We start from the raw sequence: 22,174 nt of genomic DNA on the forward strand, positions 1-22,174 counted from the left end.
TATATATCACTCATCTGTGAAGGGCAGCTTCTACCTTTCTGTGCAGCTGAGATTTGATCTAAGGGGAGGGGGTGAGAGGAAGCTCAGTAAAAAATATTAAACAAGCTCTTGAAGCCCAGTGTGAGCATAAAAGTTTTGGGTTTTTTTTTTGCTTAATCTTCTATTATAGAAGTTTTCAAACATTCGAAAGTAGAATATTGTAGTGCAATGAACCCCTGTGTACCCATCACCCAGCTTCAACATTTAACAAATGGCCAATCTTTCTTCATTGCCCCACAGCTCCCTTTGGCTTATTTTAAAGCAAATCCCAGACATCATATTATTTCATCTGTAAGTACTTCAGTCTGTGTCTCAAAGAGATAGGGGCTCCTTTTTAACATAGACATATAAGCCATTACTATACCTTGAAAGTTTTAGGAATTCCTTATTATCAGCTAATATCCTAATAATATTCTGGTTGATTTCTTTGAATTAGGATCCAAACAAAGTCCACACATTGCAATATTGCATTGTGTTGTTATGTCCCAGAAGTCTTTTATTCTAAAGTAGTTTCCCCTTCCACTTTCTTCTCATTGTCATTTGACAGGTTATTTGACCCATATAATTTTCTGCTTTTTACACATGGTTGATTTTATCCTTGTGATGTCTTTTATCGTGTTTCCACTACCCTCTGTATTTCCTATGAACTGGTAATTAGATCCTGAGGCTTGATCAGGTTTAACATGTGCTTCCCATGCATCTCACCAGGAGATGATGATGTGATGTCACGATTGATTAGTGAGTTCAGGTATTGTCTGTCCATTATAATGTCTCTCATAAGCTTTTTTTTTAACAAGGTAAATATAGATCTTTACCATCACCCCTGAAAATTCCCTAATTTTCTTCCCAATTTTCATCCCCAAAGTCAATCACTTTTCTGAAATTTTTCACTATAGTTTTTCCTGTTCGAGAACCTGATATAAATGGCATACAGATGCCACTCTCGTGTCTGGCTTCTTTCATTTATTCAGTTATTTTTATTGTATGAATATGCCACAGTTTATTTCCCCATTTTCCCACGAAGTGCATTAATGAGCCAAAACTCCGTATTGAAAGGTCACAGCTGGCGAGACTTGGCTTCCATTGGCTACTAACGCGTTCCTCTTCTCTCCCCTCACACCCGCCCCGCATCTCCACGCGTCTGGCCTCCCGCAGTTCGGAAGCGAGAGAGCTCCCAGCCTGCAGCTAAATTTGTGGAGTAGATTTGATTGACAGCCCAGATCCTCAGTGATCAATGCCCTCCGGATTCCGAGTTGGTTTCGCCGATTTCACCAAGTTCTGAAAATCGAGCAAGTGCCCATCGCTTGCTTGGGTGAGCTAGGAGAATTGTGTGTACTCTTCAAAGTTAGTTTAAGGTATAATTCTTTTATCACAGGAACACTCGCCTCCGGTCAGGAATGAAACTGAACCTTGACGCGTTGCCGCTCGTTTTCAAATGTCCCTTCCAGGACGCCGTCCTTTTCCGGGTACGCTGAGCGCTGGTAGAGTGCACGGGACTTCCGGGAGGTCTAGGAAGTCGTCCCTCTCTTTGGCAGGAGGCGGGTTCCTCTGCAGGTGTAGACCCAGGTCCTGCGGACCGGCAGAGTGGACCGGGAGGGGTGGGGTGGGACAAAGTGGCTGCAAGCCTGAGGCGAGGTCCCCCGAGGCTGCGGCTGTCCGGCCAGGAGGTGGCCATTCATTCCTCCATTGTGGCTGAGGAGCGAGGGCCCCTTCGGGGGCTCTTTCGAAGTCCGTGCCTTTACCTGAAGGAGAGCCATCCTGCGCTTAACCTGGGGTGCTGCCGGCCTTCTCAGAGCGGAGGGCGTCCCCCTTCTTCCACCCTGCGGCCCAGGTGACCGCTGCCATGGCTTTTCCCCATCGTCCGGATGCCCCAGAGCTGCCTGACTTCTCCATGCTCAAGAGGCTGGCCCGAGACCAGCTCATCTATCTGCTGGAGCAGGTCAGTGCCTGCCACGCTGGGGGCCTTACTGTATGAGCAGCACTCACTGGATGCATAGTTCTTTCTTACCGAGCTCCCTTGGTCTTGCTCTTGGCCCTTGGTATTGTCCTTGGAGCTTCAGTGGCAGGTCCAAAATGAAGCACTCAGGGAGGGAAACTTGGGACGATCTGGCCAGAGAGTTAATGGAAATCCCCCCTCCCCCCCCCTTTTTTTCATACAGACAAGGGAGACACCACTAGTGCCAAGCATCACTGGGGATGGAAAGATGGTTAAGACAACTTTGTCCTTAGGGTTCTTACGTTCCAGTGGGAGCAGTATGAAACACAAATTACCACACACAGGGTATCATGTGGTGAACGAGTGATAGCTAGGGTGCCTGAAACAATCATTTGTAGCTGGAGTGATCTAGGAGTTTCAAGGGGCTGGAGTGTGAAGATGAGCATATTTTCCTTGGAGATGGGAGAGGATGTTCCGTGCAGATGAACTGGTAGGAGCAAAGTTGAGGAACCAGGGAAGGACAGGCATGTAATACAGAGAAGAGAGAGATGAGAAGTTACACAATAGGCATTAGGCAGCTACTGAAAAATTTTCCCCAATATGTGACATGAAACAATACTTGAAGATGATTCTAACAGCCATTGTGAAGTTGGATAAATGGGCAAAACAAGAAGGCCAGTGAGGAGACCATAGATCAGACTGAAGTAATAAAGGCCCACACAAAATTAGTGGCAGTGGAAATGAAAGGAATTGATGGGTTTTTTTTTTTGAGTCAAAGACATTGATTGGTCGTAAAGGTTAAGGGAGAAGCAAAGCTGAGTTTGACATTTTTAACTTGAGCTAATAAGAAAATAATGCTATTACTGTAATTTTAACGGATTACATATATAGTCTTTTGTTTAACGTTCATATTCTCCACTAGATTTGAAGGTCCTTGAGGACAGGGACATACCTATTTTGTTCCACATGTATACCTAGTGAGTACCTAGCTTAGAGTCAGGCACTTAGCATGTGCTTAATAAATATTTGTTGCATGAACATTGAATAGAAATGAGAAAAAGAATTAGAAAGAGGAACAGTTTTGGTGGGGGAAGTTGAATTGTTTGGATTTGGATAGGATGAAGTTAAGATGCTAGGAGGAAATACTCCTTGTAACATCAGAAGATAGAAAGGTAGAATTGCAGCTAGAGTAAAGATGGAGACTTGGGAGAACCTCAGGGGATGTGGGACCATATTTTATTTCTCTGTAATATGTCCTGTAGTGGTAGCACAATGATTGGCACATGAAAGACACCCAACAGATGTCTGAGGAATTGAAAAGAGATGCTAGTTAGAACCACTAGTTCTGGTGAGATCCCCATGAAAGAGAGTAAATGAGACCAAGGATAGAAACTTGTAAATAGAATGACCTGAGGAAAAGCTGCCCACAAGGATGACTTAACGTGGCCAGAGTGGATTTCTGTGCAGTAATGTCCTCTTCAAACTAACTTCCTCTGACTTAATTCTTATTAATGGGCACTGCTATTCAGGCTTGAAACCTCAGAATCATCTTTGACTCTTCTTCCCTCCTCACACTTAACTAAACCAGTTGCTGAGTCCTGTGGATATTTATTTCCTTACACCTGACTTTTTTTTTTTTTTTTTTTTTTTTTTTTTTTTTTTTGCGGTACGCGGGCCTCTCACTGTTGTGGCCTCTCCCGTTGCGGAGCACAGGCTCCGGATGCGCAGGCTCAGCGGCCATGGCTCACGGGCCCAGCCACTCCGCGGCATGTGGGATCTTCCTGGACCGGGGCACGAACCCGTGTCCCCTGCATCGGCAGGCGGACTCTCAACCACTGCGCCACCAGGGAAGCCCTACACCTGACTTTTTAAATGGTGATTATAAAATAACACTAACAAATTCTAGAAAATGCAGAAGATAAAGTGTAAAGAAAAAAAAAATCACTTACAACCCTACTATCACATACAAGCACTGTTAACACTGTTAATTTTTTTCAAGTATTTTTAAAAATTCGATTACACGTTCCAGTATCTCTTAATAAACCTATTTTTGTTAACATCACCACCAGCCTAAATCAGGTCCTCATTCATTACCACAGGCTTGGGCTGCTTGTTTGTCTTTTGTTTTCTTGCCAAACCCCGCGGCATGCCGTGCATCCCCGACCAGGGATCGAACCCTCACCCCCTGCAGTGGAAGCGCAGAGTCTTAACCACTGGACCGCCAGGGAAGTCCTTGGGCTGCTTGGACTGTTGCATTAACCACATAAGTGTAGTCCTTATCTCTAGTTTCTCATGTCTCCAATCCATTTTACCCACAGTTCCCAGATTTACCTAATGAAAATTCCCAGCTGATTGGATGCTTCAGTGTACAAAAGCTTTCTATTTTTCCTTGTTCCATAGAGGATCAACACCAAACTCCCTAACTTGGCATTTGGGACCCTTCATGCTCTAATTTCTGTCAAAGATTTCAGTCTTGTTTCACACCATTCCCCTACATCAAGATTTCTCAACCTTGGTGCTATGGACATTTTGGGCTGCTTGATTCTTTGTGGTGGGACTGTCCTGTGCATTGTAGGATATTTAGTAGCATCCCTAACCTCTACCCACTAGATACCCGTAACACCCCCTGCCCCAAGGTGGACAATCCAAAATGTCTCCAGACTTTACCAAATGTCCCCTGGGGGGCAAAATCAGCCCTGGTTGAGGACCACTGCCTTACCTATCAGGCAAACTGAATTGCTTGTTCTGCCCTTACCATTCAGCCTGTTCTCTTTTCCTGGCCTTTGCTAGATTGCCATCTCAATCTATCACTGCCAACATCCTACCCATTTGTCAAAGCCTAGTTGAGAGGAAGCTTTCAACGACTTCCCCCTCTCTTCTGCTCAGTGTGACCTCTCCTTCCTCTGGACAGATGAAAGGGCAGCATCAGGAGTGATGAAGCGGGAACCAGAAGACAGGGATTTGGCGTGAGAGAGTGGGTGTGAGGGTGAGGACTGCCCTGGGTTAAGTTTTCCGCCTTGAACATAGGTTATTTTTGTAATTAGAAGAAAAATGCCATTTAAAGAGATATTTGGCAGTTAGTTGAGGGGCTGGAGGATACACGGTGTGGTTTTGTTTTGTTTGGCTTCGTTCAGCAGGAAATCGATTGGGTTATCAGGAGACAGTGGAAGAGGTGGTGGAGTAGAGGAGCAATGATGTAGAACAAGGTCACAGGCGAGCAGGAGGGTTGAGTGACAAGGACTTAACCTTAGAAAGAAGGTGAAATATCTTTCCACTGGTACAGAAAATGAGAAGACAAAATAGGTGAATATGTAGAGAAATGTCAGCTGTGGATATAGGCAATAAATAAGGTGCTGGGGTAGATGAGGTCTAGTGCCCTTCCAACTCAGAGACTGTGCTTCTATTAAATGGATGGCTGGATGAGCTGTCAGCCGAGGGAGCTTGTGTGACCTGAGAGTAACCCAAGATACTGTGTCTCCTTCAGCTTCCAGGAAAAAAGGACTTGTTCATTGAGGCAGATCTCATGAGCCCGTTGGATCGAATCGCCAATGTCTCCATCCTAAAGGTACCTGCCCCTTTCCCCACGTGGATCAGGCCCTTCTTTCCTATTAAGCAGTTTTTCTTTTGATGAACAGTATATATTACTGAAGAGTGACTACCCTTATAGGGTAAATAGGGGATGGCAGAGTTACAGTAAATAGGGGATGGCAGAGTTACGGTGACAAGGGGGGATTGATACTCTTTGTATTGTTTTTGAATTGTTTTATTTTGGGGTTTTCTATTGACAGTTTGAGGAAGGTTCAGTGGGATGGTTGTCAGGGAGGTACTTTGACTGCTAGAATTAGTATAAATAGGAGGGAGCCTTCCAGAAGACCCCTGTCATTGTATCGGGCTTTGGGTTTCCAAGCACACTTATATCCATTGTTTTGTTGGATTCTCTCTGTAGCAACATGAAGTAGACAAGCTGTACAAAGTGGAGAACAAGCCAGCCTTCAGCTCCAGTGAACAGTGAGTGTCTGGGAGACTCTGTCTCGGCTCCAAGCTGGAGGAGGTCCCTACACATTGGCCTTTGATTGGTCCTTGGCCGAGATCTAGCACCATGATGTTTGTGACATGGTTCGCTTCCCTCCTCTTTTACAAGTTCATCCTTAGGTTATGCTTTAGCCTCTTAATTGGTCTCCCTTTCTGCGGTTTCTCCCTCCCTTGTCCTCATCTCTCTTTAACCCAATCTACCATCTCTAACCAGATTGATTAATCTTTCAAAAATATTTTCATTGGGCTCTCCTGAAGAACCTTCAAGGCTTCCCTTACTTACCGAGTGAGGTCCTCATTGTTCGTCATAGATTCCAAGGCCGCCTCCAGGGAGGCCTCTCACCCCCTTTCCAGCCTGGTCTCTTTCATGTCCCCACTATTCAGCTCACACTTTTGCATGCTTCCAGGCTCTGCACACGTACCTCCGTGTTTTTGGCCACTTCACCCACTCTGCCTGAAATTCTCTCCTCTCCTCACTGTTCTTGCGACAAATATCCAGCCTTCAGAATCCAGCCCCACCTCCTCCACGCAGCTCTCAGTTGCCATTCCAGGGTGATTTTCTCCTCCTCTAGATTTGCATGGGGTTCAGTGTTTGTCCTGTTCACCTGGTACACAGTCACATCCTGCCTGTTGTCTGGTGTTTGTTTTTATTTTTAATACTTCTCAACTTAAGTAATGTACACCCTCCCTTAGAGGAAATAATTCTCCTAGATACATGGAGAATACATCCATGAACCCCAGTTTGAAGAACACTATTTTATATACTTTCTTGTATTGTTTTTTAACACTTGATTGTTAATGTACTCCATACATATGTGCATCTTATTTTGCCCAATAGACTGTAAATTATTTGAGAGCAGGAACTCCTGGGTCCACCATAAGGCCAATAAGTGCCCCCAACCCACCACGATATACCTGTTTTATCGAGGGGAGTCGTGTGTGTGTGTGTGTGTGTGTGTGTGTGTGTGTGTTTAAACTCTTAATTATATACTCATTTTTTTAAAAAAAATTTATTTATTTATTTGGTTGCACCAGGTCTTAGTTGCGGGAGGTGGGCTTCTTAGTTGCAGCAGGCGGGCTCCTTAGCTGCGGCTCCAGGGCTCCTTAGTTTTGGCTCGCCGGCTCCTTAGTTGTGGCATGCTAACTCTTAGTTGTAGCATGCATGTGGGATCTAGTTCCCTGACCAGGGATTGAACCTGGGCCCCCTGCATTGGGAGCGCAGAGTCTTATCCACTGCACCACCAGGGAAGTCCTGGGTCCTGTGTGTTTGGTATGTGGTGAGCCAAAAGAGCTGGCAGGGCTTTGGCTGGGGTGAGAACTGTAGCAAATGGTGAAAGAGTTGGCACTGTTTAAGTTTCTTCTAAGCTGCTATCACCAACTTCATGATTTTTCTTCACTGAGGTTTTTTCCCCCTTCTCTCCCATAGATTATGCTTCTTGGTCAGACCTCGCATCAAGAATATGCGGTACATTGCCAGTGAGTGTGCCATGGTGTTCATTATAACTAAGACCTGGGAAAAGGTGGGAAGGTCTAAGGACCCTGACCATAAGAACCCTTTAATAAGAAAAGAATTGTTTGGGTAGGCCATACTCCTCGTAGAGGCTCTCTGCTTCCTTGCTTCTAGTCTAACAAAGGTCCATGGCTTTTGAGTTGCATCCTTTCTGTCTGTAGATCTTGTCAATGCTGACAAAATGGCTGGCCGAACTCGAAAATACAAAGTGATCTTCAGTCCTCAGAAGGTGAGTTTGGACCCTGGTGGAAATGACATCGGGTAGAACAGGATTGGGGACTAGGAAGGGGTAAGGGGCCAACACTATATAGCTGTATCTCCCTCAAAGCAAATTATAGGTGACTGAGCAAAATACCTGTCACCGTCTTTTTATTAAGGTAGCAGAGAGTCTGTCATCAAATTGCCCCGAATATAGATTGTACAGTTGTGAGAGATGTCCTCTACATAGATTTCTTTAAGTGAAAAGATTGACATTTTTGAAGTAGAACCTGCTATGTATCCCTTCTAACACCAATTCCTATATAGTAATGGTGCACAATGTTATGGCTTTTCAATGACTTTCTCCCTATATCCCTTTAATAACAAACACAATAAATCTTCACCCCCCACCGCCCCATGCTCATCGAAGGCATGTGGCTGGGCTGCCCTTGGGTTATCAGAACCATACCAGTGTACTTTGGAAGAGGTTTTTCTTACATAGCGTGCAGTAAAATGGTCTCTAAGCTTGGAGCAGCTGAGGGAACTGAAGCCCACAGTCACATAGTGAATTAACATAGCCAGGCTAGGTTTCTTCCATCTTTACCTCAATAATTGCAGTAAGTGTTAGGTGATCTGTCATAGTATCTCCGTTTCTCAATTCCATCAAGCTCCCCTGTCATCCTCACATCAACGGGGTGCATTGTAGGTACATCCTCAACCTGATTGATTGGGAGGAATGATGTACCAGGTCTATACATTGCCCGTCGTAGGACTATACAGTTATACCAAGTAGTGCATGCCACACTTAGAGCAGGTAGAAATTAAAGTTGAAAGGACAGGGATTTATTCCTTTGCAATTTTCCCAAGAAAATTCTAAAGAAAATAGAAGCAGTAGGTAAGACTAAAGACACTGAAGCCAAACTGTCTGGCTGTGAATCCATGCTTTAGCACCTATTACCTGTGTGATCTTGGATAAGTTACTTAACTGCTCTGTGTCTCAGTTTTCTCATCTATAAAATGGAGTTGATAATAGTACTTATCTCTTTTAAATGAGGTGACTTTCAGTTTTTATTAAGAAGTCTAGAGGAATCATAGGCTTATATTGTTTTCTCATCATTTAAAAGGAATAAGAGGAAAGAACCAATGATCTTCCTTTGAAGATCATTTGAAGATTGATAGCACAGTCTTACAGCTATTAATCCTGTTTAGGAATACAAATATATCAAGTGTAGCATTATTACCAGGGCAAGAAAATTATTGAGTAAAATAACCGATCAGAATTAGAGGTTACTTTTGAATGTTATTAAAGGAGCTATAGCAGTAATCTCTAGTTTTTGGAGTCTTACAAAACCCTGTTTTTCAAATTATACTTCCAAGGACAGATTTGTTTAAACAGGGAATAGAACAAATTGGTAACAGTTTCAAATAATGCTACAAGCCTCCATATCACACAGAAAAAAGAAAATTGATATTTTTATGAATTTTTTTCTTTCTAACACCCTATCTAATCAAATTTTTTGACCTAATTTTCCATTACAGGACAGTGTCTTCCTTAGTTGCTGTAGGGAAGAGGAATTTTCTCTCTCTTCCTGAGACTCCCTTTGTTAATTATGAAGATTGGCAGTTTTCAAACTGGGCTATGGAGTTCCATTAGTTAGCATTAAAAGTAGCCCTGTAGGGACTTCCCTGGTAGCGCAGTGGTTAAGAATCCACCTGCCAATGCAGGGGACACGGGTTCGAGTCCTGGTTCGGGAAGATCCCACATGCTGTGGAGCAGCTAAGCCCGTGCACCACAACTACTGAGCCTGCATTACAGCCCGTGAGCCAAAACTACTGAAGCCCGCGTGATACAGCTACTGAAGCCCAGGCGCCTAGAGCCCATGCTCCACAACAAGAGAAGCCACCGCAATGAGAATCCTGCGCACCGCAATGAAGAGTAGCCACTGCTCTCCACAACTAGAGAAAGCCTGCGCACAGCAACGAAGACCCAACACAGCCAAAAATAAATTAATAAAATTAATTAATTAATTTTAAAAAAATTAAAAAAAAAAGTAGCCCTGTAGGATTTCAATTTTACTGACATAAGTGAATGAGGGATGAATAGGACTCTTCTGTGTAACCATAAAATAAGGAGCACATAGCATTAATCTTCCACACCTCATAGAATTATGAGGATCAAGACAGGTAATGCTTTTATTTTTTATTTATTTACTTTTCAATTTTTTTTTTTTTTTTGACTGCGTTGGGTCTTCATTGCTCCATGCTGGCTTTCTCTACTTACGGCAAGCGAGGGCTACTCTTCATTTCAGCGCTCGGGCTTCTCATTGTGGTGGCTTCTAGTTGCGGAGCATAGGCTCTAGGCGTGCAGGCTTCAGTAGTTGTGGCACACAGGTTCAGTAGTTGTGGCTCTCGGGCTCTAGAGCACAGGCTCAGTAGTTGTGGCACACAGGCTTAGTTGCTCCACGGCATGTGGGATCTTCTTGGACCAGGGATTGAACCCGGGTCCCTTGCATTGGCAGGCGGATTCTTAACCACTGCACCACCAGGGAAGTCCCTCTTTAAAAAAAATGTTTATTTATTTAGTTGGCTGCTCCGGGTCTTAGTTGCAGCATGCAGGATCTTTAGTTGCGGCCTGTGGGGTCTTAGTTGGGGCATGCATGTAGGATCCAGTTCCCCGACCAGGGCTTGAACCCGGGCCCCCTGCATTGGGAGCACAGAGTCTCAACCACTGGACCGCCAGGGGAGTCCCGATGGCACAGTCTTACAGCTATCTATCCTGTTCAGGAATACAAATACATCAAGTATAACATTATTACTAGGGCAAGAAAATTATTGTGTAAAATAACCAATCAAAATTACAGGATACTTTTGAATATTATTAAAAGAGCTATAGCAGTAATTTCTAGTTTTTGGAGTCTTACAAGAACCTTTTTTTTCAAATTATACTTCCAAGGACAGACTTGTTTAAATAGGGAATAGAACAAGTTGGTAACAGTTTCAAATAATGCTACAAGCCTCTATATCACACAGAAAAAGAAAATTGATATTTTCATGAATTTTTTCTTTCTAACACCCTATCTGATCAAGTCCTTTGACCTAATTTTCCATCATAGGATGATGTCTTCCTTAGTAGCTGTAGGGAAGAGGAAATCTGTCTCTCGTCCTGAGACTCCCTTTGTTAACTATGAAGATTGGCAGTTTTCAAACTGGGCTATGGAATTCAATTAGTTAGCATTAAAAGTAGGTCCATAGGGACTTCCCTGGTGGTCCAGTGGTTAAGACTCCTTGCTTCCCCTGCAGGGAATGCAGGTTCGATCCCTGGTTGGGGAACTAAGATCCCCATGAGCCACGCAGCATGGCCAAAAAAACATAAAATAAAAAATAGAAAATAATTTACAAAAAATAAAAAAGGAGGACAAGTCACTGGCCTTTCCCCATCTAAGAGCGGAGGCTCACCTGTGTTCTTGGCCCCATCCCTGCCTGCTTTCTCCACTCTCTTGCTTCATCAAGTAGACTCTTATATCTTCAACCATATTTATCCCTTCTAAACAGTTCTCTTTCCTCATCTCTTGTCCCTGACAGCAACTCTCCCTTAATGTGTGGCCAGACTGAAGAATTATCTGCTGCCACTTTTTTTTTTGCTGTACACGGGCCTCTCACTGTTGTGGCCTCTCCCGTTGTGGAGCACAGGCTCCGGACGCGCAGGCTCAGCAGCCATGGCTCATGGGCCCAGCCGCTCCGTGGCATGTGGGATCTTCCTGGACCGGGGCACGAACCCATGTCCCCTGCCTCAGCAGGTGGACTCTCAACCACTGTGCCACCAGGGAAGCCCCCACCTTCACCTTTTAATCTAGTCGCCTAAGATCTCCATTGTCAAATCCAGTGATGTCTATGTCATGCTCTTCCTACTTAACTTCTCTGGCATTTGAGACTGTTGCCCATTCTTCATTGAAACTCTGCCTTTAGAGGTGCTATTTAGGGGTGCTGTTTTCTCCTAGTCTCACCTCTCTATGTATTCTTTCTCGGTCTTCTCTGCCCGGTCTTGGACTGTGCACCCTTTTAATTTTGGTTCCCTAGAGTCCTGTCCTAAGCTCTCTTCTCTCTGTATGTTCTTTTGGACAAGCTATCCACTTTAAGTGCAGTGTATGTGCCTTTAGCCCCCAAGACTGTCTGTCCAGACCTCCCTCGGTGTCTGCAGAGGTCCCATGGACATGTCCTAACCAGAACTCCATCCCTGCTCTCTCCACACCATTGCTTTTTACCTACACCTGCTCCTCCTCCTCTGTTTCTATAGCACTGTCATGCCCTGCTTCCCGTCGCTGCTGGCAGGACCCACCCTTCCCTGACAGCTGAAAACTTTCTCCTTTGTAAAGCTTTTCTAGTCAATCAGGGAGAAAAAAAGCAGTTGACTTAATAAGTGAATGAAATGGCTGAAAAGGAAACAAAGTGTTGGGCCAGTGATTCCAGTGGTCCTTTCTAGATCTAAGAGTCTGGGTTCTTTTGTCTTTTTCACTGGGTTCAATAAGTGTGGTCCTTGGGCTTCCCTGGTGGAGCAGTGGTTGGGAGTCCACCTGCCGATGCAGGGGACACGGGTTTGTGCCCCGGTCCGGGAGGATCCCACATGCCGCGGAGCGGCTGGGCCTGTGAGCCATGGCCGTTGAGCCTGCGCGTCCGGAGCCTGTGCTCCGCAACGGAACAGGCCACGACAGTGGGAGGACCGCGTACCGCAAAAAAAAAAAAAAAAAAGAATAAGTGTGGTCCTCATCAGTGACCACAGAGGAACACCAGAGAAATGGAAAGAATGGAGAAGGGGGTTACTAATCAGCTTCCCTTTCTCTTTCAGTTTTATGCGTGTGAGATGGTGCTTGAGGAAGAGGGCATCTATGGAGGTGAGAGGAGACGGATAAGAGTGGAGAGGGGGAGGACGTGTGGAAGAAGGCCGTGATGGTTGTTCCCCGTACCCATCTCCTCCTTTTCCCTGCCTTATTCCTGTTGGCCTGGCAGGAGGAGAGGGTACTGAGAATGGGAAGGAAGACCCCAAATTAGAATACTAGTGGGGCTATAGTTGAAAATCGCCGATGCTGTCTTCTTACCTCCCAAGACTCCCACAAGCAAAACTCGTGCCTTCCCTCCTGTGTGCATTCCTCACTCCATCCTCCGTGCAACACAAACCCGGTCGCCATCCTCCCTACTGGAAATCCTGCAGTGGCTCAGAATAAAGCCCAGGATCCTCAGCATGGCCTCCTGTGCCTCTACAGTCTGGCCCCTTCCTGGCCCTTTAGCCTCCTCACGTGCCACTCCTCTCTCCTGACTCACTACCCTCCAGCCATGGGGACTTCACACACCAGTTCTTGTTGCCTAGAATATTCCTCACCCTACAGCTTTTTGCCTACCCAAATCATACTCAAATTCTAAGCCAAATGTCTCTTCTTCAGGGAAGTCTTTCCTGTGCCTGTAGTTGGGGTTAGATCCCTGAAATATTTGTGCTCATAGGTTGCTGTTTTACTCCTTTGGAGCATATAACTGTAGTTAGATTTGTCTGGTGTGTACTCTCTCACTACCTTGTCAGCTCCAGAAGTCAGGAGCATGTCCATTCTGTTTACCACCATGTCCCCAGTATTTAGCCTAGCACCATACATATGTGGCTCTCCGTCAGTATTTGTCCAATAATGCATAAATGAAGGAGTGTTTCATCAGCACTTTTGGTCCACACTCTAATGAAAACACACCACTGAGTTCCCACTGTATTACAGGCTGTTACGTACACGTCTCCTTTCCTTATCAGCCTGTGAGCCCCTTCCGGGCAGAGATTGTATCTTATTCACCTCTGAGCATCCCGTGCTCAGTGCAATGCCTGGCGTGTGGCAGGCACTCAGGGGTTTTTGCACGGCTGTAGTGGAGCTTCCCTCTTAATGTGGAGCCACGTGCCTTCGGCAGGGAGGCTGATGCTGTCTGTACCCACAGATGTGAGCTGTGACGAATGGGCCTTCTCTTTGTTGCCTCTTGATGTGGATCTGTTGAGCATGGAACTACCAGAATTTTTCAGGGACTACTTCCTGGTAAATGCAGGGCCCTTGGGTCTTGGCATCAAGGAGTCGGGACAGACATGGGGTCCTGTGGGCTAGAAATATGGATTCAACCTTCATCCAACTCATAATTTATCATGAGTGATAGTAATTTGGAGACGGAATACCACTGCTTGAGGTTCATGGGGCTTCCATTGGGGCCAATGAAAATGGACTTTCGCAAGTGTTGCCCAGACCCTGGCTTTCTGCTCAGGGCTTCTAGGCCCATCCACTTTCCAGATGGATCTGTTGGGTTGATCCATATCTTTGTGGTCCATGTGGTCCCTGCAGGAAGGAGATCAATGTTGGATCAACACTGTGGCACAGGCCTTGCACCTCCTCAGCACGCTCTATGGACCCTTCCCTAACTGCTATGGAATTGGCAGATGTGCTAAGGTGAGCAGTTCTGTGTCCTGATAGCCGCTGTTCACTTGTTTTCTAACCACCAAGGATTGTTCATGGGCATCTGGGATGTGAGGTATATTCTTTACCTTGCTTTCATTGCTCCAGAGTAGGTCCCCAGAGGGGAGAACTTGTGTGGCTAAGAGAATGGCAAGGGCCCAGGACCTCTAGGTAGCATCCCTAAATCTTTGGGGGCGGAGAGACTCCTTCACTGGTGTGGGGCAGGATGGGGAGGAGTAGGAACAGGTGGGAGTAGCAGAGGTAATATCGTTAATAATTAGCTCCTCTCTTGGGGTCAAGGAGAAGGATCACATTGAAAGGGGTTGGGTTCTGTAGGTGTGGGGCTGCACAAGGGACCTGGACATAAGATTGCGAATGTCTTGGGCCCTGACAGATGTCACATGAATTGTGGAGGAAACTGGAAGAGGAGGAGGATGGTGAAACCAAGGGCCGAAGGCCAGAAATTGGACATGTCTTTCTCCTGGACAGAGGTGAAGTATGCTCAGCACTCCTCTCACCTGTCGACCCTAGAAGATACGGGAATATGGGAAACATGGTGGCACAGCTGGGATCCTCAAGTTGAGGCTGTGAATGCCAGCGTTGACTGGGGGCATGGGCACTTGGGCCCCATGGAAGGCACTTGAGCGGATACTGAGCAAACTGGGTGGGAGGCTGCATCGGGGAAGACCCTCACGGTCGGGGATCTCGGTTTCAGACGTGGACTTTGTGACGGCACTTTGCTCCCAGGTGGTTTACGAGGGTCTGGTGGATGACACCTTCCGCGTCAAGTGTGGTAAGTGGCATCTTAGCGAGACGGAGGGGTCCTCAGCTCCTGGAGCTTCCCACGGTGCGGGTGCAGGACTTGTGGGAGAGACCCAGGCTTGGAGTGAACTGCTGCCTTCCAAATAGTTTGGGGGAACGTTTAAATCTTTATTTCTTTTTTTTGGGCGATACTCCGTGGGGGATCTTAGTTCCCTGACCAGGGATGGAACCTGGGCCCCTGGCATTGGAAGCTCAGAGTCCTAACCACTGGACCACTAGGGAAGTCCCTGGGGGACCTTTAATGGCAGTTCCGGAAAGAAAGGGGAAGGAAGGACTCATCAGAGATCCTCATAGCTATTTCCTCTGCTCTCAAAGGGAGTGTCGACTTTGGCCCAGAAGTCACATCCTCTGACAAGAGTCTGAAGGTGCTGCTCAACGCCGAGGACAAGGTGAGCACATGGGTGCCGGCAGAGGATTTCCCCAGGGCCACTGCCACCATGAGGCTGTGGGCCCCAGCACTGGGAGGAGAGGCCGAGTCCCCAGGACAGAGGGGCACCCAGCCAGTTAAGAGCACAACCCAGAGCACATAGCAGGGATTTGACATGTCCTTACTGATACCAGCTCAGCTTTCTTTGTACTTCTGCTAGAATAGCTGAGCACCCTCCCTGTGCCGTTGTTACCCTGATGAGACAGGAAGGAACGAGGTATGCATCTGTATAGTAATTTGTTCCGGTCTCATTCTCCTTGCAGGTGTTTAATGAGATTCGTAACGAGCACTTCTCCAATGTCTTTGGCTTCTTGAGCCAGAAGGCCCGGAACCTGCAGGCCCAGTATGACGTGAGGCTCCCAGCCTGGGTCCTCTGTCTGTTTCCCCAGTGGCTCCCCAGGCTGCTGCCCTTTGGCTCCCCTTCTGATGCTACAGTGGGTGGGAACTGAGGGAGGGTAGTGTTTGCTCACATCTGAGGGCAGAGGGACTGACCTCATGGGAATGTCCCCACAGCGCCGAAGAGGCATGGACATAAAGCAGATGAAGAACTTCGTGTCCCAGGAGCTCAAGGGACTGAAGCAGGAGCACCGCCTGCTGAGTCTCCGTAGGTTTCAGCTTGAGGGTAGGGCAAGGGGAACCCTGCAGAGGAGATCTGGGAGGAGATCCCTGTTCATTTGGAAAATAGTGCTCTTCTTTGGTCTAAAGTGTGAAGAAGTGCTCCTGCACTTTGCCTTAAGAGGTCCTTATTCTTCTGGACAATAAAGAGGCATTCTTCCAGAACCAGGAATATGTCAGCTCCCCTTTTGTCCTGTCTGCAGATATCGGGGCCTGTGAATCCATCATGAAGAAGAAAACCAAGCAGGACTTCCAGGAGCTCATCAAGACTGAGCATGGTGACTTGGCTACTTCTCCTGCTTCTGCTTCCGTGGCTCCCAGTCCCAGCCCGCCCTGAAAAGATGCTCTCTGGCTCTTTCCAGCTGACGCTGGCTGTGTGGAATGTTGGTTCCTGCTAGAAGCCCTGGGGGCCCCTTAACCCACCCGAAGGATGAAGAAAGAGATGGGGAGACAAGACGCCCATTAGCATAGATGGCAACAGCTGAGCAGCTCCCCCAGTAACAGGCTCTCCTCTGATTATTTGCAGCGCTGCTGGAGGGCTTCAGCATCCGTGAGAGCACCAACTACATTGAAGAGCACATAGACCGGCAGGTGAGGCGGGAAGGGGGGAGATATTGGGAACAGCGTTTAGAGGTGGGGCTCAAGCGGAAGCAAGAGAAGAGAGCGTGTGTTATGAAACTTGAATTCTCCTTGACTCTTTCTTCCTGTGCAGGTGTCACCCATAGAAAGCCTTCGCCTCATGTGCCTTTTGTCCATCACTGAGAACGGTGAGCCCCAGGGACCAAAGACGCCAGATTGAAAAGCTGTACCTTAAGGATAGTTCCCTGTAATCTCGTGGATTCTTTCCCCTGTAAAATAAAGCAGCTTTTGTTTTGGGTGGAACATCCCCAGGTCATAAGGTAATTTATTGTTCCGGCCCTAAACAGGACCACATCCACCCTCCCCAACGCCCCCGGCACACGGCCTGTCCCATCGTAGGATTGCAAAGGGGTAGAGCCGAACGGCATTTCTCTCATCATTCCATCTGGCCTCCTACCCGCAACAAGATTTCATAATCAAGATACAGTCCAGGAAAAACCAATTTCATAAACATTTTAAAAGCTCAGATTCTGCAACCTTTCATGGCAACTTGTTTTGAATGTTGAAGTCTTCCAGTTGGCAAATATTCTTTAAGGTTGCTTTCTACCCAAAGACGTTATTTGCTTATTCTAAATCCCCTTTATTGTAGTTGGAAGTCCATTTCTTCTTACCTCTGTAGAGAAAAACATCTAAGGCTGCACTTTGGGAACTCATTTGAACACTTTTCCTATTCCCCACTAGCTGTTGAGCAGTTCCCCAGAAAACTGGCCCATAGCCAGAGAGAAATGCACGGGAAGGCCCTTGTCCTCCCTCCTGGCGCATCCCACCCCCCACTACGGATTAGATTAGCTTTTGTTTTGGTGTCCCTTCCTCGGGGCTCTTCCTTGGAACTCTCAGATCCAGGCTATATCTTCCAAAAAGCAAGCTTAAATTTAGGAGTCAATTTAGAATCAACTGCATAGGATGCAAGGTTAACGTTATGTACTGACTCCTTCCTTCTGACTAGGGTTTTTTTTTGGTGGGGGGACGAGGGTTGGTTTGTTGGTTTGTACACTTTAGGGCACCTCAACTGGCTCATGAACCTTTATCTTCCTTACCCTCAGGTTTGATCCCCAAGGATTACCGATCCCTGAAAACCCAGTATCTGCAGGTAAGGCCAGGAGACTGTGTTCTTGAGGGAACTTGGTGGAGGGAGGTCATTGGACATTTTCGAAAGAGGCAAAAGAAGAAATGGTCCCTTTCCTGTCCCCATCACCCTCCTGTTCCCATGCAGCCTCCCTCTCAGAGGTTGTGGGGATGGTCACCTTTCAGCACGCAGAGACCCTTCCCACTACCCTTGTTTCACTCTCCTCCCCTCTTATGTGGCCAATGCGGGGGGAATTTGAACAATTCAGCTGTTGGACCCAGTGGTGAGTTCTTACTCCTGGATTCTCCCTTTATTTAGCACCTTGCGAGGCGTCAATACACCTTTCCTTCCAGGTCCTTCTCAAGTCCTACCTCCTCTGTGAAGCCTTCCCCACCTCCTTACATCGACAGCTTTCTGTGCTCTTTAATTGTTCCGTGCTGCTTTTATTCTTTGTTTGGCATTTGGTGATTTCTGATATGAAAATCTTCCCCACAAACAAGTGTGCGCTGCTCAGGACACAGAGCACATAATCCTCTCCCCCACCTCTATATCACCTAACAGTGCTAGGCCCTTGGTGAACGCTCGGTAGAGAGCTGAATTGCATTTTCTTCAGAGCTATGGCCCCGAGCACCTGCTAACCTTCTCCAATCTGCGGCGAGCTGGACTCCTAACGGAGCAGGCCCCGGGGGACACCCTCACAGCTGTGGAGAGTAAAGTGAGCAAGCTGGTGACGGACAAGGCTGCAGGTGAGCAGGGAGTACAAGTAACCCCTTTCACCCTCCTCGGCTGTTGTTGCCTGTTCTCTCAATAGGCAGAGCACCCTGGTGGGGAGAGAATGAGCTGGGGAAGGAGAAAGTGATTCCTTACTGTTACTGTCCTTACTGCCACTACTTCTGCTTGTAAGAGCAGCTTCCAGTTATTGAACACTGACGTGCTAAGCCTTTTAGATACACTTTCTCATTTAATCCTCGCAAAGTTTCCGTGTGGTAAGTTTTATTATCTCCATTTTACACATGAGGAAACCGAGGCTTAGGGAGGTTAAGTGACTTCTTCAGGGCCCCTTAGTAAGTCAGATTTAACTCCAAAGGCCGTACACTTAACCAGTAAACTAGGATCACCCTGTAGATTGCATTTAGTAGAGGGCTGGTACCCTGTAGGAGGAGGAAGACTGCGGGTGGGAGAAGGGTGGTGATTGTCTTAATCAGTTCCAGGGAACTGTAGGTGAACGGCTTTGAAGGGGATCTTCAGATGTGATAGGTCCTGCTATTTGAGAAGAGGGGGTCCTGTCATTTCCTGAGTGGTATCACCTGTGGCAGCATCATTAATCCATAAACCTTAGATGAAACCAGCACAGATTTCTTTCCCAGGAAAGATTACTGATGCCTTCAGTTCTCTGGCCAAGAGGAGCAATTTCCGCGCCATCAGCAAGAAGCTGAATTTGGTATGTAGAACAGGGGTGGACAAGGGAGGCAGTGGGGTCAGTCCTTTGTGAAGTACTTTGAACCCACAAAAACCTCTCTGTCATTTTGTTTTTATAAAGATCCTTTTGTGTGGTAGCATTATAGCATGAGCTTAATAATGAGACAAGACACAAAGGTTCATTCATTTAATGAACACGTAACTCACACCTACCAATGTCAGAGAATACACTAAGTGCCGCTTCAGTGACAGACATGTCCCATGTCACTGAAGGGTCAGAAGGGGTCCCTCTTTCCAGCGAGCATGGAAACTCATTCAAGAGAATCAGCAGGCACTGAACAGCTTTCATCTTTGGTTATGGATTCTTTTTTTTTTTTCCTCCAAGGCTATTGCTGGTTCTTACTTTAGTTGAAGTAAGAACTGTTCTTAGGGGTATGCCACTTTTCTCTGACCCTGTAAAGGACTGGAGGGCTCAGTGGTCACTTGCCTCATACAGTCCCCTTTGCCCTCTAGATCCCACGTGTGGATGGCGAGTATGATCTGAAAGTGCCACGTGACATGGCGTATGTGTTCAGTGGTGCTTACGTGCCCCTCAGCTGCCGAATCATCGAGCAGGTGAGAACGAGTGGCTCGCTCCTGTTCATATTTCATGCTCTCTGCTTTCTCTTAGTCCCTGGCCTGGCCCAACTTTTAACTACCTGAGTGACTAGCAAGAAATGTGACAGTCTGGCTGCTGCTAGACTTGAAACTAGCGCTTGTGCCTTCCCAGGTGCTGGAGCGGCAAAGCTGGCAGGGCCTGGATGAAGTCGTGCGGCTTCTCAACTGCAGTGAGCTGGCATTCACAGGTGCGTGGCCTTGCCCAGTGGGGGCGGGGTGAAACGAGAGGAGGGCCGGATGCATCATCCAGTCGTGCCGGTGAAGAGCTGAGTCTGGTCTGGTCTTTGCAGACATGACCAAGGAAGACAAAGCTTCCAGTGAGTCCCTGCGCCTCATCTTGGTGGTGTTCTTGGGTGGTTGCACATTCTCTGAGATCTCAGCCCTCCGGTTCCTGGGCAGAGAGAAAGGTGAGATCAGGCTTCCGTGGGATCTGGGGAACAAAGGGCAGCCCTCAGGAAGGCTTCTTTACTGGCCTCTGGGTACTACTTGCTGCCATCTTGCTGTGGGCTGAATAGCAGGAAGCCCAGTTCCACCAAGCATGGCAAGTTGCTGTGCCCCGGAGCATGGCACGGACGCATCTATGACTATAAACTGGTGCTCTGACCCACCCAGGGCCGTGGAACTGGAGGGGCTTTACATGGCTGGTGTTAGGGGCTTAAATCTGCCCTCAGTCATGTATGGTGTTGCTTTTGACTCCTTAGGGTACAGGTTCATTTTTCTGACGACAGCAGTCACCAACAGCGTTCGCCTTATGGAGGCCATGAGTGAGGTGAAAGCCTGAACTTTTCCCGGCCAGTGTTGATGTCTCCCTGGACATGTTCCGCAGTGGGAAGCAGGAGTTTGAACCCAGCTGCTAATAAAATGTCTACCAACTATGCTCCTAACAGCTGGGGAGCAGGGAACTTATTTGAATTTAGAGAACATATCTGAGGAGAGAGTTCACTTCCTGCCCCCAGGATATTTCTTTTTTGTTTATGAAGTACAGCCCATGCTGATGAGATAAGGAGGAAGAGGATCTTTTGCTAAATCCTGTTTGAGTATCATTGTAAATAAACCCTCTACTCTCAATGTATCAATATTATGTTTAGTTCTAGACAGGCACTTCCATGTTTACTGGTGAAGCAGAGGGGGCTTTACATAGGGACTTCGTGTATTCTACGGCCTGGACTGGGTAGTAGCTCTGGGCCTGGTCTGGTTCTTCCTTGAAACTTGCACTGTACTGGACTTTCCTCAACCATAAAATGAGGATTAGTTAGATGATCAGTACCAGCTAGATGATTGCACCCTTCCAATTCTAAAATTCTGTGAGTCATTACACTTTAGAAAAAATGAGCTTGCTATGGTTTTAACTTAAGGAGTCGCTTGAATTTTAAGCCTTTTGTTTCTTATTGCAGAATGAAAGATTATGTCCCTTGTTAGAGCAATTTCAGGCATTGGCAAACTGTGCTCCTATAAAGGTTACCAGTGCCCTCCTAAGTGCTGATTCTAGTGACCTTTCTTTCCCTTTACCCTTTAAAAATTGTGAACACTAACCACATCTATTAGTGGTCGTCTTCTAAGTTGATCTCACTGATGATCCCCTTTACCTTCTTGTAATTCTCATATTTAGCTTCCATGACACACTTCTTTGTCCTCCTGCATTCTCCTAGGCTGCACTTCCATCTCCTTTGGTTCCTCTCTCTGTGTATCCTCCTTTGTTGCATCTCCTGTCTCTGTCCTTTATTGTTATCCATCCCAAACTTTTGTCTCACTGCTGAGATTCACGCGATTATTTACAACCTGGTCGTTCCATGGGCAGTTCACACTCAGCATGTCTAAAATAAACTCTCACACTGAACCTTGTGTCCCCACTTGGGATCCCTAAATCTGCTCCTCTTCCTCTGTTTCCTTAATTGACATCCTCATCATCTACCCAAGTTTTGTTCATGCAAGAAATTATATCCTTGGGACTTCCCTGGTGGTCCAGTGGTTAAGACTCCGTGCTCCCAATGCAGGGGACCCGAGTTCAATCCCTGGTCAGGGAACTGGATCCCACATGCATGCCACAACTGAGAGTTCGAATGCCACAACTAAAGATCCCACATGCGGCAACAAAGATCCCACGTGCTGCTACTAAGACCCAGTGCAGCCAAATAAATAAATAAAATTTTAAAAATTAAAAGAAAAAAAAGAAATTATATCTTTGACCTCAGATTTTTTTCTTTTTATCCCCCACATTCAGCTGGTCCCCTTACCCATTATTTCTAAATGCTTCTGGTTCATCTTCTCACCATCCCCATGGCAGAGGTACTTGTTTTTGGCCTGGGCTTTTGCAAAACTGTCCCTCCCAAGCTCTGCCTCCTATCTG

General features: G+C 46.7%; 1 protein-coding gene across 1 annotated transcript; it reads left to right on the top strand.

Annotated features, from left to right (window-relative positions):
• The first annotated feature begins 1,570 nt into the window (after window positions 1-1,570).
• On the top strand, window positions 1,571-21,920 carry VPS33B (VPS33B late endosome and lysosome associated). Its single transcript, XM_082649116.1, has 23 exons — window positions 1,571-1,978; window positions 5,460-5,540; window positions 5,922-5,983; window positions 7,434-7,483; window positions 7,679-7,746; window positions 12,559-12,604; window positions 13,680-13,774; window positions 14,072-14,176; window positions 14,577-14,673; window positions 14,898-14,975; window positions 15,320-15,393; window positions 15,695-15,781; window positions 15,945-16,035; window positions 16,250-16,324; window positions 16,573-16,637; window positions 16,759-16,813; window positions 17,729-17,775; window positions 18,365-18,497; window positions 19,119-19,192; window positions 19,684-19,785; window positions 19,940-20,015; window positions 20,118-20,234; window positions 20,529-21,920. The coding sequence occupies exons 1-23, from the start codon at window positions 1,883-1,885 to the stop codon at window positions 20,606-20,608; spliced, it is 1,854 nt and encodes a 617-aa protein (XP_082505242.1). The 5' UTR covers window positions 1,571-1,882; the 3' UTR covers window positions 20,609-21,920.
• Window positions 21,921-22,174: the final 254 nt, after the last annotated feature.

The sequence above is a fragment of the Grampus griseus genome, assembly GCF_964374135.1.
Source record: "Grampus griseus genome assembly, chromosome: 2".
NCBI lineage: Eukaryota > Metazoa > Chordata > Mammalia > Artiodactyla > Delphinidae > Grampus > Grampus griseus.

Coding starts and splice junctions, on each gene's coding strand:
- VPS33B (XM_082649116.1), top strand. CDS start 1,883: ATGGCTTTTCCCCATCGTCCGGATGCCCCAGAGCTGCCTGACTTCTCC. Junction 16,814..17,728: donor TTTGTCCATCACTGAGAACG/GTGAGCCCCAGG, acceptor CCTTACCCTCAG/GTTTGATCCCCAAGGATTAC. Junction 17,776..18,364: donor TGAAAACCCAGTATCTGCAG/GTAAGGCCAGGA, acceptor CATTTTCTTCAG/AGCTATGGCCCCGAGCACCT.